The 15,650-nt window shown below is 32.6% G+C and overlaps 1 protein-coding gene across 1 annotated transcript in view; it reads left to right on the top strand.

The window, feature by feature from the left end:
• The window catches only part of LOC129949546 (aspartate--tRNA ligase, cytoplasmic), a 121,238-nt gene extending 117,672 nt beyond the window's left edge, over positions 1 to 3,566 (top strand). Inside the window, exons 2-8 of the mRNA XM_056061068.1 lie at positions 1,296 to 1,413; positions 1,477 to 1,796; positions 1,860 to 2,037; positions 2,093 to 2,321; positions 2,378 to 2,728; positions 2,801 to 3,067; positions 3,131 to 3,566. Of these exons, the coding sequence (XP_055917043.1) occupies positions 1,300 to 1,413; positions 1,477 to 1,796; positions 1,860 to 2,037; positions 2,093 to 2,321; positions 2,378 to 2,728; positions 2,801 to 3,067; positions 3,131 to 3,294 (1,623 nt within the window). The 5' untranslated portion in view covers positions 1,296 to 1,299 and the 3' untranslated portion in view covers positions 3,295 to 3,566. The remainder of the gene's footprint in view (positions 1 to 1,295; positions 1,414 to 1,476; positions 1,797 to 1,859; positions 2,038 to 2,092; positions 2,322 to 2,377; positions 2,729 to 2,800; positions 3,068 to 3,130) is intronic.
• Positions 3,567 to 15,650: the final 12,084 nt, after the last annotated feature.

The raw sequence follows: 15,650 nt of genomic DNA on the forward strand, positions 1-15,650 counted from the left end.
TGAGACTTATTATTTGATTTTGTAGTGCTTAAAATCAAAATTGAAGCAATATTTTCTTCGACATCTTGAAGTTGACGCTGGAGTGGTCGGAATTGGAAGCTTAAGCTCTATTTCACTTTTTAAAATGACCTGCTGAATGTGCCCCAATCAAAATGACGAATGTACCCCGTTTTCCCAACAAAAACATTTTTTGCACATATTCTTAAAACAATTCAAAATAGGCTTTTTTTTTATTTAATTCGACTTCCTAACTTAATGAACTAAAAAGTAAGCGAAACCTGGATTTTCTACAGTTAATTTTTCAATAAATAAATCACTTACTTGTTCACTACCCAAAATCACAACGGAGATCACAAAAAGACAAAACAACACACAACTTTTTTTACCGCGAAAACACAAATGTCAAACTAAGAACGTATTCATGAATTCAGTAAAGGATGCGTTCAGTGTTGTATCCATTTCTAAATTCAGAGTGCATTCAACCGAAAATGACTTTGACGAATGTGCCCCGATGATGAATGTACCCCAGTTTACCATATATAAAAGTGATTTCTAACATAGTAATTCCGTATGCACTCGGGGTTTAACAAAAAATACACTGTACTACCTTGCCGACATCAGTCATTTCATCTCGGAGCACTGAAATTTCAAAAATGACAATCGAAATGTCAAAACCTCAACAATTTGCCATGTGTCACTTTTTCACTTCACAAAAGTTATGTGCTCCTGACCACAACCCGGTTGTAGGCGGCATTTTTATTGTTTTTAAACTTTGTTTAATTAAAATAATTTAATAAAAAAGCTAACAAAATCAATACAAAACTCTTTCAATTAATATCTTAAATTATATTCCCCAGTGAAAAACATTGGTAAGTCCCTGAAAAACGCACTTTTCTTTGAACCAATGAATCATCTCTCACATTCTGTCTGTCTGTCCTCACCTCAGTCCAACCGGAGGCTGTTGAACTACTTAAGTTGCATTGCACATTGGCCCAAGTTATGTTGCATGCACCGCAAAAATGCATACACATCTTATTTATTCTAAATTCAACTTGTTGACCCAATTTAAATTGATTAAAGTTTGCAAATATTAAACTCAAATCCGTGACGACACACAAAATATTAATGATGTAATCCACATTTGGTCAATTTGTTAAATTCTTTAACCTAAAGATAACATTGTTAACTTACCTATCACGTTATCAGTAAAATTGGGGGCAAAAGTTAAAAAATCTATTTTTAGTTCACAAAGAAAATAATAACAATAAATTTGTTGTATGATTTTAAACAGTTGAAAAAATGGGTGCGGAAAAGGAAAATCTAGAGAACGGAGGAGCCAGTGGTGGCGGTGACGAACAACAATCCAAGAAGGCAGCCAAAAAGCAAGCCAAGGAAGCCCTCAAAGCTGCCAAGGTTAGTAGAGACGACAAAAACAATTGAATGCAACTAAGTTCGCCTCTTTTTCTCTCTTCTTAGAAAGCCGAACACAAAGCGGCATCAGGAAAGGACAACACTAATGCCAATGAAGAATCAGAAAAGGACTGTTCCGAGGGTAAATATGGGTCAGCTGGCATGATCCAGTCCAAGGACAAGAAAGAAGAACGAGTTTTTGTTTTTGTCCACGACCTCAAGAACTACATTGGCAAGGGACCAGTCTGGATCCGAGGACGAATTCATACGTCAAGAGCTAAGGGAAAGCAATGCTTCTTGGTGTTGCGTCAACAGAGCAGCACTGTTCAGTGTATTCTGGCTGTGAATGATTATATCTCCAAACAGATGGTCAAATTCGCTGGAAAGTAAGACTTCCTTCTGTTTTGGTGTACAACAAAAAGCTTGATAAATAAAATCTCTCTTTTCAGCATCCACAAAGAAAGTATCGTTGACGTCTCGGCAAAGGTAGTCTCGGTCCCGAATAAAATCGAATCCTGCACCGAACAAGATCTGGAATTGCAGTTGTTGGAAATCTTTGTGGTGTCCCAAGCTAAAGCCCAATTGCCTCTGCAAATCGAAGATGCATCACGTCCTGAGAATACTGATGTTAGTTTTTTCTCTTATTCTAGAATCCCTAACTAATCTTTGATCGTTTCAATAGGATCCTGAAGGCCTAAACATTCGGGTGAATCAAGACACACGGTTGGACAACCGTGTCTTGGACTTAAGGACTCCCGCTAACCAAGCCATTTTCCGTCTAGAAGCTGGTGTGTGTAAACTTTTCCGCGATATTCTGACCGATAAGGGATTCGTCGAAATCCACACTCCTAAGATCATTTCAGCAGCCAGTGAAGGAGGAGCCAACGTATTCACTGTGAGTTACTTCAAAGGTGAGTTTTCAAAAAATCCCTCAACATTCTTATCCTTAAATCAAAATTGATCCTAGACTCCGCGTACTTGGCTCAATCACCGCAACTCTACAAGCAAATGGCAATTGCTGCCGATTTCGACAAAGTTTTCACAGTTGGTGCTGTCTTCCGTGCCGAGGATTCCAACACTCATCGGCATTTGACTGAATTCGTAGGCTTGGATCTGGAAATGGCCTTCAAGTATCATTATCACGAAGTTCTGAATACAATTGGTGAGACATTCACATCGATTTTCAAAGGACTCCGCGACAATTATCAGCGAGAAATCGAAGCAGTTGGTCAGCAATTCAAAGTGGAACCATTCAAATTCCTGGAGCCTCCACTTGTCCTTCAGTTTTCGGAGGGTGTTGCAATGCTCCGAGAAGCTGGTAAGAATGAGTAGGATTTTATATTTTCGGAAGGATGTTTAATGTTTGATTTCTCTCTCAAAAAAACTTAAGGAATCGAAACTGGTGATGAGGAGGATCTTTCGACGCCAAATGAGAAACTTCTCGGGCGTTTGGTGAAGGCTAAGTACGACACAGATTTCTATATTTTGGACAAGTTCCCGCTGGTGATTCGTCCCTTCTACACCATGCCAGATCCCAATGACCCAAAATATTCCAACTCCTACGATATGTTCATGAGAGGCGAGGAGATCCTCTCCGGAGCTCAGCGTATTCATGATCCTGAATTCCTCACAGAAAGAGCTAAACATCATGGAATTGGTAAGGACAACCTTAAGTCTTTGATTCTTTTATATTAAAATCTTTTTCTGAATTGTTTTGTAGATATTTCAAAAATTGCCGCCTACATCGAGTCGTTCCGTTTCGGTTGTCCACCACATGCTGGAGGTGGTATTGGTATGGAGCGGGTTGTGATGTTATATTTGGGACTTGACAACATTCGTAAGACTTCAATGTTCCCACGTGATCCTAAGAGAATTACGCCTTAATTTAAATTCACAACTTAACCAGCACTACATTTCTACAACAAAAACAACTCCAAGAGTGCAAAAGAAGATTTTGTGGAAAAAGAAAACGTAGATTTTTTTAAAAAACTCAGACTCATGATCGTTTTGTTATTTTATTAAAGTTATGTTTTCTTTTATAACTATTTTTTTAATCACGTTCTCTTATTCGATTTACTTAATCCATAGTTGTATTGTCAACTGTTCATGATATCAAAATACTATACCTATATTAAAATCGTCACTTTTACATGTAATTTTGTTGTTGTTGCTTTGTTTTGGTATCACAGAAGAAGGGTCGAACCTTGGAACAAGATGCATACAAAATAGTTTGCTTTTCAGTTATGAAAGCAAGTTCAACTTCTTTGTAAGGACATTTTGTCGGTACGCGTTATGGAATAAGACAGCAGGGAAAACCACGTCACCGGGATGCAAAATTTGATGACATAGGTCAACAACTGTAAAATGTGCAGAAGCGTGTTGAACGAGTCCCGTACTGAATCCTGGGCCCTATTTCATAAACATTGACAGGTGACAATTCTACAAATTTGTCACACTTATGTGACAAGGTTTCATTGCATAACGTATTGACAGGTGACATAATTGTCAGTTAAATACAACGACAATTTTGTCGTGACAATTTTGTAGTTGTCAAGATATGACAATTTTGTCGTGACAATTTTGTCGTTGTCAAGGTATGACAATTTCGTCGTGACAAATGAAAAATTTGTCACTTTCATATTTTGGCAATATTTTTTAACGTACATAAGAAAGTGAATTGATCTATAGTATTTTTTATTTACAAATTGTGTATGCATGTACATAAAAAAATTATGGGATGCTGAAGGTGATGACCGATTTTTAACAAAATATATTCTGCTGTTGTTTTGCAGACGCGGAATTTTTCCTTAAATTGATAATCACTTAATAAGGTGAGGGTGGCGTACCTCGCGTTCGACGTCACTTTCACTTTAAAACATTATATTCAAATAAAATTGTCACCTTACGTCCGAAACTCAATTGCTCGTCACAATTGTCAACTATATACTGACAAAATTGTAATTTGTACCATTTTTTCTGTTTCATAAAAAATTGTCACTACAAATTTGTCGGGGAATTTGTGACAATTTTTAAAAAAATCCCTGACAATTCATTGTCATGACAATTTGTTTATGATCCGAAATCTTGACAACTTTGTAAAATTGTCAGGGAATTTTACAAAGTTGTCAATTTGTTTATGGGACCGAATTTATACAATTGTCAGGTTTGTCATTTACAAATTTTTACCTGTCACCTGTCGCACCTGTCAATATTTATGAAATAGGGCCCTGGTTGTAGCACCGATGATAAGAGTTATCGGCAACGTGGTCGAAATAAGATATACTAGGAACAGTACAGCGCGGAAGTCTCTGTTTTGTTTTTCTTTTTCTTTCTGCAGCAGGCTGTAGTCTTCGAATCCACACCCACAGAACAGCGCAGTAGAGGAAGACCGCGGATCAGGTGGCGCGCATAAGGGGAAAGTGACCTCACCCAACTTGAAACTTGAGAAATATAGCTAGGGACCGAGCTAGATGGAGAAGTTTGTGCGGTAAGGCCATAGTTCACACAGGACTGTAGCGCCACCTTAAGTAAGTAAGTAAGACTGTAGACTTTTACACCAAAATACAGTTAAAATAGACAGTTTTTCGACATTTTGGATTCTCTTGCCTTAGCTGCTCCAGCGGGATAATAACCCACAAATCCCCGATTTAAAACCAATTCACAACTTATGGATAATTTTATAAGAGTTAGAAATCTCCATTTTTGTACCTTTAAAGGATATTTTTAATGTTTGAAAATATCAATAGCACGTCGTTTATTAAGAAGTTTTGAAAATAAGACGTAATGGACAACATATTGACCATAAATATATATCCAAAAAAGTCCGATTAATCTTGCATAGGCAACCTTTCAAACTATTTTCTTTCTAGTTTTGATCATTTTTAAGGTTTTAGATAGTTTAATTTTGGTTTTAGACGTTTAATTAAAAAAAAATATTTGTAAATGTGTTCAAAAAATCCGAAAAGTTTTTTACAGAATTTTAATTCTTTAAATTTGATAATATTCTGTTATTAAATGTTTTGAAGAGAAACCCTTTGTCGTGATTATAATAGATCGCAATTTTGAATAAATGCGATTATATTTAGAAGACAGGATTTGAAGAAAAACAGTATTCAAAAAAATTATAATTTTAAAGCATATTTTATTGATTGACATTTAAATAAAATGTATTATACAAAACATGAAACTCTAAGCTTTTTATAAAACTAGTCTTGTCATTAATCTAGTTTTGAAGAAACCTAATAATATGGGCTTTTGATTTTAATAAAGTTGTAAATTGCAGCGGAAAACGTAAGACGTTTATATAAAAAGTAACAATTTTACTGCCCCAAATCAAAGTGCAAACATTCATACCATGTGTGGACATAGTTTATACAAAAATATTCAATACTTTTTAAGAATTTGATTAAATCCTTAAATTTTTGTTTTAAATTAAAACATTAAAACAAACACTTTAAATCAAATTTTACATTGATAAACCGTTAAAAAACTAGTTTTTTCATCAAATTTTGAAGAATGGACGTCCAGGTGTGGGGATCAAATGCGCAGTAAAGCTTATACAGTTAAGTTGTATAAAGAAAGATTTCATCTAAAGATTTGTTAGTAATTTAACGACACCAAAAAGGGGTTTGCTGTCAAAAACAACAATTTTGTAACTTTATCAATGCTTTAAATTATTTTCATAAAATTTGTTTCTAAATAAAAAAGCTTTGAATATGAGATCGTCAATTTTATATTAAGTTGCATTTCAATTCTTGAAACTAGCCTTTCATTCCATCTAATTGTTTTGATGCACATAAATGGTGAACATTGAAGTGATTTTTACTTGCGACATACATGAACTATATAGCAAGTATTGCATTCGTAAAAAAATTCAAATCAAACATGACATTACACCTGTCTGCCCTGGCCTCTTTAACCTAAACCATTTAGCTTAAGGTGTTCTTTTCATTTTTTTAAATACAAAAAACGACAGCAGTCTCCATACCAATTTTTTGGTTTAGAATTTTGAATTCTATTTTTTTTTTTTTTTTCAAAAATGAACCGATAGATTTTTTAAAAACTTTCTCTAATTTTTCGTTTCTTAATTCGGATTCTTTCCACAAGAATATATAACCGTTATTTTGTTTTTAAGTTTCTCAAGTACTAATCTAACGTTTTCAATAATCTTCTCTTTCAGTGCAAGCTCTTGTCGACGATCAAATTTTCAATTTATTATGACTTTTGATGATCAAAAATGTCATTATTTTTTTTTTAATTTAAAACAAAAATTATTGTTTTTACAAAATTTGATATCTCGGAAAGAGGTGAATATTTTTCAACGAAATTTAAATGTAAAATGTAAATTTATAAGCAATAAGAACTCAATATTGAGTTCTCAGTGAGTGTAGTGGGGTGCGCATCTCATTGTTACTTGAAAGATATTATCAGAGAAGTTAAAACTATTTGAATTTAATAATGATCAATTGTAAAGTTTGTGGTGAGGTGATCAAAAGAGGTTCCGGAAATTTGGATTTATGATTGTGAGAAAAATGATTATGGGTTGCCAGGTTATGATTTCTATCTTAATGCAAATGAGAATTATGCAGCAGGAGGTGTTGGTTGTTTTGTAAATCAAGCTTTAGATGTTATTGAAGTTTTGAAATTAGATTTTCAAAGCGCGGATGTTTTGAAAATTACCGTCAAAATTAATAAACAAATCTTTAATATATTATGTATTTACACTCAGAGAAAAAAGCTGTGTAAAATCACCTTAAACGGCTTAGGTAATTTTTTTTGTATGGAATTTGTTAGACAAGCATAATTCTACCCGAGAAATAAGACAATTTATGTACGACTTAGGTAGTTAAATTTAGGTTAAACTGCCTTAAAATGCTAGGGTATTTTCTTATCCTTTCAACTGGGTAAAGTTTCCTCAAAACTAAGGTAACTTTACCTTAAATATAGTATAATGTTCTTTTAAAAGTTAATTTGTGTGTAACTTTACCTAAGGCATTACATAAATTTGCCTTAACTTATGTAATTTTTCCTAAGTTGCGAGGTATCTTTGCCCTTTACCCTCTCTCTTAGGTAAATCTGCGTAAATATAACGTGATTTGCTATCCAATTGTATAAATCTGATTTGTGAACTTACCTTAGTTTTAAGGTAATTTTTCCTTAGAACTAAGGAAATTTCACCTACGTTTATATTAATCGGTGTAACTTTACCTAAGATCTTAGGTAAATCTGCCTTAAAAATATCGTGATTTTCCCTCCAATTGTATAAATATAACCTCAATTTACATAAATCAATCGGCGGGACTTTACCCAAGCTCTTAGGTAAACCTGCCTTAAAAATATCGTGATTTTCCCTCCAATTGTATAAATATTACCTCGATTTAGTATCAATCGGTGTAACTTTACCTAAGATCTTAGGTAAATTTGCCTTAAAAATATCGTGATTTTCCCTCCAATTGTATAAATATAACCTCCATTTACATATATCAATCGGCGGGACTTTACCCAAGCTCTTAGGTAAACCTGCCTTAAAAATATCGTTATTTTCCCTCCAATTGTATAAATATTACCTCGATTTAGTATCAATCGGTGTAACTTTACCTAAGATCTTAGGTAAATCTGCCTTAAAAATATCGTGATTTTCCCTCCAATTGTATAAATATAACCTCCATTTACATATATCAATCGGCGGGACTTTACCCAAGCTCTTAGGTAAACCTGCCTTAAAAATATCGTTATTTTCCCTCCAATTGTATAAATATTACCTCGATTTAGTATCAATCGGTGTAACTTTACCTAAGATCTTAGGTAAATCTGCCTTAAAAATATCGTGATTTTCCCTCCAATTGTATAAATATAACCTCCATTTACATAAACCAATCGGCGGGACTTTACCCAAGCTCTTAGGTAAACCTGCCTTAAAAATATCGTGATTTTCGCTCCAGTTGTATAAATATTACCTCGATTTAGTATCAATCGGTGTAACTTTACCTAAGATCTTAGGTAAATCTGCCTTAAAAATATCGTGATTTTCCCTCCAATTGTATAAATATAACCTCCATTTACATATATCAATCGGCGGGACTTTACCCAAGCTCTTAGGTAAACCTGCCTTAAAAATATCGTTATTTTCCCTCCAATTGTATAAATATTACCTCGATTTAGTATCAATCGGTGTAACTTTACCTAAGATCTTAGGTAAATCTGCCTTAAAAATATCGTGATTTTCCCTCCAATTGTATAAATATAACCTCCATTTACATATATCAATCGGCGGGACTTTACCTCCATTTCTTTCTGAGGAATAGCAAACCTACAAATATTTATACAAATTGTAGAAAAATCCCGTTACGTTTAACCAGAGCTACCTCAGGCGTCATACTATATACTATACTGAATCTAGTACTGACAATTTGGATTCCCATTTGTTTTACTTTTGACTCCGAATCTTAATCTTCCAAAAAGTGCAAACTTTTATCAATAACTTAAACAAAACAGTCCAGACTTTCATCAAAAAAGAAAATAGTTTTTGTTTTATATCAGCTGCATCTCGAAAAGAAAAGAAGTAAAATTCCTATTATTTCATTTTGTTATTGCTCAATAATTTGCCGTTTAAGTTGTAACAGTTCCAAATTTGTAGTTTTATGTTTTCTATGTTTTTCTTATTTGTTCCTATTTAGGTAGTATAACACCCTCTTAAAAATTGCTTAAAAAACTTCTTATGTTGAATTTTGTTTTTCTAAATAAATTTTGATTAATTAATCGTTCGTTAATTAGGTCTCCAGCCAAAAACAATTATTGGTGGTAGAACCTTTAAGTTGTTGTTGGTCAAAAATTACAATGGAAATTGATAGAAGAAAGAATGGTCAAGTCTAATAGGCTGACATTCTAGTACGAATAGTACAATAATTAAATAATTAAAGTCGTTGATTATTTGTGAAAATTTGAAATTAGTTCGATGTTTTTAATGTATTTTTTTTTTATTTTTCCCATTTTTTTAAACAACACAAACCAGTTTTTATTCCTTTTCAAGAGAGTGCAGAGCATACAAAGAAAAAATAGCATGAACAATTCCAAACTGTGACAACTAGTTAACTTATAACTAAAGGCAAATTATTAATGCAGAAACAATTCAATATCAACTATTTTTACCTCTTTTAGCTAATTTTATATTGAGTAAGCAAAGAAACAAAAAAAACATAGAATACCTAGGAAACCTAGAACGATAGATTAAACATTCTCATAAAATTAGTTATTTACGATAAATTATCCACCTAACCACTTTTCGATCAGTAAATGTTGCTTCACTAACTTGACACTCATAAAAAATTGATATAATTGATCGAATTGGACAATATCTATGTTCCTCCTTTTTTATTTTATTTAAATAAATAATGTCTTGTAGCTAATGGGCAGACGACATTTTTTGCCATGCGCTAAAATTTGTTCTATTAACAGAAAAAATAGTATACCTAGCGAATACTTGCACGTTCTCTTCCAACCTTCTCATTTCATTGTAAATTAGGTATAATTTTCATGAGAGTTATGACTTTTTACTCAACACAAAATTAAAAAGTACCTTCTTAATTCAGTACCTACAATTTCCAATTAGCTTAGACCTAAAGACAGCTCTGCCTAACGCTATTTTTTCTGCAACGATAAATGTAATTTGCAAAACCTTACACTATCACTACTGTGATTTCACCTTAACACTAAGGCAATGTTACCGCCAAAAATGGATATATGTGTAAATTCACCACAGCCCTTAGGTAAATATGCCTATGTATGTGGTGATCTCTCCCCACTCCCCAGCTGCGTGTGCAAATTTACGGTATTCTTAGATTCACATTCAATGCATAATCGTAACGTCTACTGTCTACGATTATTCCTTTATTCAATCGCGACGGCTAAAGTTGTGCAGTGTGTTATTTTTTCTAAAAATTTTGTTATTTTTAATAATTTGTTTAAATTGTGAAGAATTTGCTTAAAATTCAATTTGTAATTACATAGGTAAGCGGATTTACCTATTTATGCAAGTATATGTATATACAGTGTGACGTGTGGCAAAAAACTTACTTGTAAGAGTTGAACCTGGGCTGGGCAGAAAGTGTGGAATATATGTAAGTATGTTTTAAATATGTCACTAACTTTAATCTACATATGTGTATTTGAATTGTTCCTGTAGCATAAGTCGTCTTTCGCACCCTTACTTCCAGACGACTTATCCTACAGAAACGATTCAAATACACATAGATCCTAATTTAAATCCTCTTAATGATAGTGTTCATAGATATTTGGTTCAGTATATATTTTGGATTTTGGCTATTTGGCAGAGTACAATTTTATTGTGATAGACACCTTCCACCAAGTGGCCAATACCAGAATATTTATTGGAACCAAAATCTTCAAGCGCTATCATTTAGGGAATTCAAAGCAGGATCCATGTGTATATGAATCGTTCCTGTAGGATCAGTCGTCTGGAAGTAAGGGAGCAAAGTATACAAATAATTTCGTCTATTTTGATTCAAAATACATTTTTATTAAAAAAATATATATACTTTGCTTCATAACTTCCAGACGACTTATCCTACAGAAACGATTCAAATACACATAGATCCTAATTTAAATCCTCTTAATGATAGCGTTCATAGATATTTGGTTCAGTATATATTTTGGATTTTGGCTATTTGGCAGAGTACAATTTTATTGTGATAGACACCTTCCACCAAGTGGCCAAAACCAAAATATTTATTGGAACCAAAATCTTCAAGCGCTATCATTTAGGGAATTCAAAGCAGGATCCATGTGTATATGAATCGTTCCTGTAGGATCAGTCGTCTGGAAGTAAGGGAGCAAAGTATAAAAATAATTTCGTCTATTTTGATTCAAAATACATTTTTATTAAAAAAATATATATACTTTGCTTCATAACTTCCAGACGACTTATCCTACAGAAACGATTCAAATACACATAGATCCTAATTTAAATCCTCTTAATGATAGTGTTCATAGATATTTGGTTCAGTATATATTTTGGATTTTGGCTATTTGGCAGAGTACAATTTTATTGTGATAGACACCTTCCACTAAGTGGCCAAAACCAAAATATTTATTGGAACCAAAATCTTGAAGCGCTATCATTTAGGGAATTCAAAGCAGGATCCATGTGTATATAAATCGTTCCTGAAGGATGAGTCGTCTGAAAGTAAGGGAGCAAAGTATAAAAATAATTTCGTCTATTTTGATTCAAAATACATTTTTATTAAAAAAATATATATACTTTGCTTCATAACTTCCAGACGACTTATCCTACAGAAACGATTCAAATACACATAGATCCTAATTTAAATCCTCTTAATGATAGTGTTCATAGATATTTGGTTCAGTATATATTTTGGATTTTGGCTATTTGGCAGAGTACAATTTTATTGTGATAGACACCTTCCACTAAGTGGCCAAAACCAAAATATTTATTGGAACCAAAATCTTCAAGCGCTATCATTTAGGGAATTCAAAGCAGGATCCATGTGTATATGAATCGTTCCTGTAGGATCAGTCGTCTGGAAGTAAGGGAGCAAAGTATACAAATAATTTCGTCTATTTTGATTCAAAATACATTTTTATTAAAAAAATATATATACTTTGCTTCATAACTTCCAGACGACTTATCCTACAGAAACGATTCAAATACACATAGATCCTAATTTAAATCCTCTTAATGATAGTGTTCATAGATATTTGGTTCAGTATATATTTTGGATTTTGGCTATTTGGCAGAGTACAATTTTATTGTGATAGACACCTTCCACCAAGTGGCCAATACCAGAATATTTATTATAACCAAAATCTTCAAGCGCCATCATTTAGGGAATTCAAAGCAGGATCCATGTGTATATGAATCGTTCCTGTAGGATCAGTCGTCTGGAAGTAAGGGAGCAAAGTATAAAAATAATTTCGTCTATTTTGATTCAAAATACATTTTTATTAAAAAAATATATATACTTTGCTTCATAACTTCCAGACGACTTATGCTACAGAAACGATTCATATACACATGGTTCCTGCTTTGAATCCCCTAAATGATAGTGCTTGAAGATTTTGGTTCCAATAAATATTTTGGTTTTGGCCACTTAGTGGAAGGTGTCTATCACAATAAAATTGTACTCTGCCAAATAGCCAAAATCCAAAATATATACTGAACCAAATATCTATGAACACTTTCATTAAGAGGATTTAAATTAGGATCTATGTGTATTTGAATTCCTGTAGCATAAGTCATCTGGAAGTTATGAAGCGAAGATTCCCTTTTCCTTAAAGAAATAAAACCCTTACTATTTTTAAATATATTTATTTTAACAAACAAAGTATACATAATTATTTACCTTTATGTATTTTTGGTCTTCTTTATAAAAACTTAAAATTATTAATTCTCTTTATTATGATTAATTATGTATTGTTTTCATGCTTAATTATAAAAAGAAGCGATTTACTTTTGGAAAAGAATCGAAATTGTTGATTTTCTTGATAGTGTTTTTGGGCGGCTGGTTTCAGATGGAATACTGGGACAATAAACGATCATTAAATGTCCCTTTTTTTGATTTTTCTCCCTCGCCTGTTTTCAGACTTTTTGATTTATTGGTTTTTGTCTTTTGTAACTCCGCTTTTTTCGTTTTTTAAAATTTTCTAGTCTGCGACAGTTCATGTGACTGAAACCTGATGGAATTCCTTAGGAGTTTTTAAAGAACCCCTAATCGAAATTAGACCTTTACATTTCAACAACAATCATGTCTTGTTTTATCTGTTCAAAATCATTTCAAAATCTAAACAGTCTTATTAGTCATTTAAAAATATTACACGGATGTGATACCAACAGTAGGTTAAAATGCTTTCAAAAATCATGTGGCCAAGTATTTCAAGGAATGTCATCATATAAAAGACATTTAAATATTCATTTGAAGGAGTTATGTAATAATGATGGAATAGAAAGAAGGAAAAATCCTTTCATGTTTGAAAGCCCTTTAGAAATCAATAATGACTCATCCATACCAATAGATTTAGGGCAGTGTTCGAAAAATGATTTCAACCCTGAAGATTTTCAAACACCTACACCATCGAATGGATTCATAAACCCAAAAATGGCATTCGATGACAGTTTTGTTCAATTTATTCTAAGTCTTCACAATAACAATAACTTTTCACGGAAAGATGTCAATAAGATACGACAAGGAATTGAAAAGTTAATTTTATTACCTCTATTGGAAAATATATGTGACATAGCTTCTACCATGTGTGAAGATGACAAACAAAAAATAGAATCAATTGTTCATGAGTACAAAGGGCTACTTAAAGAAGTAGATTCTGAATACAAACTGATAAAGTGGTTGGAAAACCATGACTTATATCAGGAACCTAAAGAATTTGATATAAATAGGGAAATCGCAAACATTGTGAGGGATGGGCAAATCACTCTTGATGAAAAGGTTGATAAAGGTGTAATAATGAACTTAAGATTCCAATTTCGAAAAATATTGGAAAAACAAGAAAATCAAAAGGTACTTACTGATTATTTATCTTTGAAAAATATTTCAAATAAAGGACATTTCATAAATGGAAAACTATGGCAGGAAAAACAAGAAATGTATACAACTAAAAATGTGGTTCCATACTTCCTTTATACAGATGATTTTGAAATAAATAATCCCTTGGGCTCACATACTGGTATACATAAGATAACAGGCGTATACTTTTCAATCCCTATTTTTGAAAATTCCTACAAGGTCAATGATATTCATATAGCTTCCTTAATCAAAGCAGAAGATGTAAAAGTGTATGGAAATGACTTGACGCTTAATAATCTAGTTCAAGAAATTATTTCTTTAGAACAAGAAGGAATTGAAATCACTTTAAATAATGAAAAAATATCTATACGCTTTGTAGTTGGTATAATCTTAGGAGACAACTTAGGTCTTAATCAGATCTTAGACTTTAGTAAATCTTTTTCCGCAAACCATTATTGCAGATTTTGCACTTCATCAAGTAATTTGACCAAAACAATGTGTAAAGAAGACTTTACGAAAATTCGAACAATAGAAAACTATGAGGAAAATCTATCGGCTGATTTTACTTCTACAGGAGTCTATAAGAACTCAATTTTAAATACCATCCCATCTTTTCATGTGGTTAATAATTTTTCGGTTGACGTTATGCATGATGTGTTTGAGGGTGTTGCACATTACAACCTGACACATGTTTTAGCACATTACATTAAAAATAAAATATTTACGTTGGACGAATTAAATGGTCTTAAAACTAATTTTTCTTATGGAGATACCGAAAAAGGGAATTTGTTCAAAGATATCACTGCAGCACACATAAAACGCAGGAGATTAAACGCAACAGCAAGAGAAATGTGGACATTCGTTCATCACATTCCTTTGATTATTGGTCATTTAATTCCAGTGAATGATAAAGTTTGGGAATTTGTACAAATTTTTATTAAAATTCTAGACATTTTGGTTCTTCCGCGTTACAGCGATGCTACATTGCATGACCTAGAATTACTTATAGAAAGTCATAATCTTTTATACCAGGAATTATTTGATGACTCGTTAAAACCAAAGCACCACCATTTGGTACACTACCCACGGATTATACGCAACTCTGGACTACCGAAATATTATTGGTCGTTCTTATTTGAAGCTAAGCACCAAGAGCTCAAATCCTATGCAAGAGTTACCCACAGTCGGAAAAACATTTTACTGTCTGTTGCAAGAAAATTTCAGCTCAAGTTTGCTTATAGGATTCTCCAACATAAAGAAGACCATCTGCAGTATTCAGACCATGATCTAATAAAAAATGTTGAGCAAGATTTTTTCTGTTCAAATTCCACTCTTTTGAACGAAAATTCGAAACACTATGAGAAAATTGTCGTGTTAGGCACGGTATATAAGAAAGGTCATTATTTATCTATTGGTAATGGTACAGAAGTAATATTTTATTTAATCAATAGAATTGTAATTAATAACAATTCTGAAATTTATATAATATGTCAAGAAATCTCAACAATATTCAATGATCATTATTTATCCTATCAATTACTTTCAACTGTACATTCAAGTCTATTACACATCAAATCAATCGAAGAATTCGACGGACCACCAGTAAATGCACACCAGATCTTGTGTGGCAATACTTTAATTCGTAGAAAATACTTTTTTTAAAAAAGTTCACATCCTTCAAACACA

This window comes from Eupeodes corollae, chromosome 3, assembly GCF_945859685.1.
Source record: "Eupeodes corollae chromosome 3, idEupCoro1.1, whole genome shotgun sequence".
Classification (NCBI taxonomy): Eukaryota; Metazoa; Arthropoda; class Insecta; order Diptera; family Syrphidae; genus Eupeodes; species Eupeodes corollae.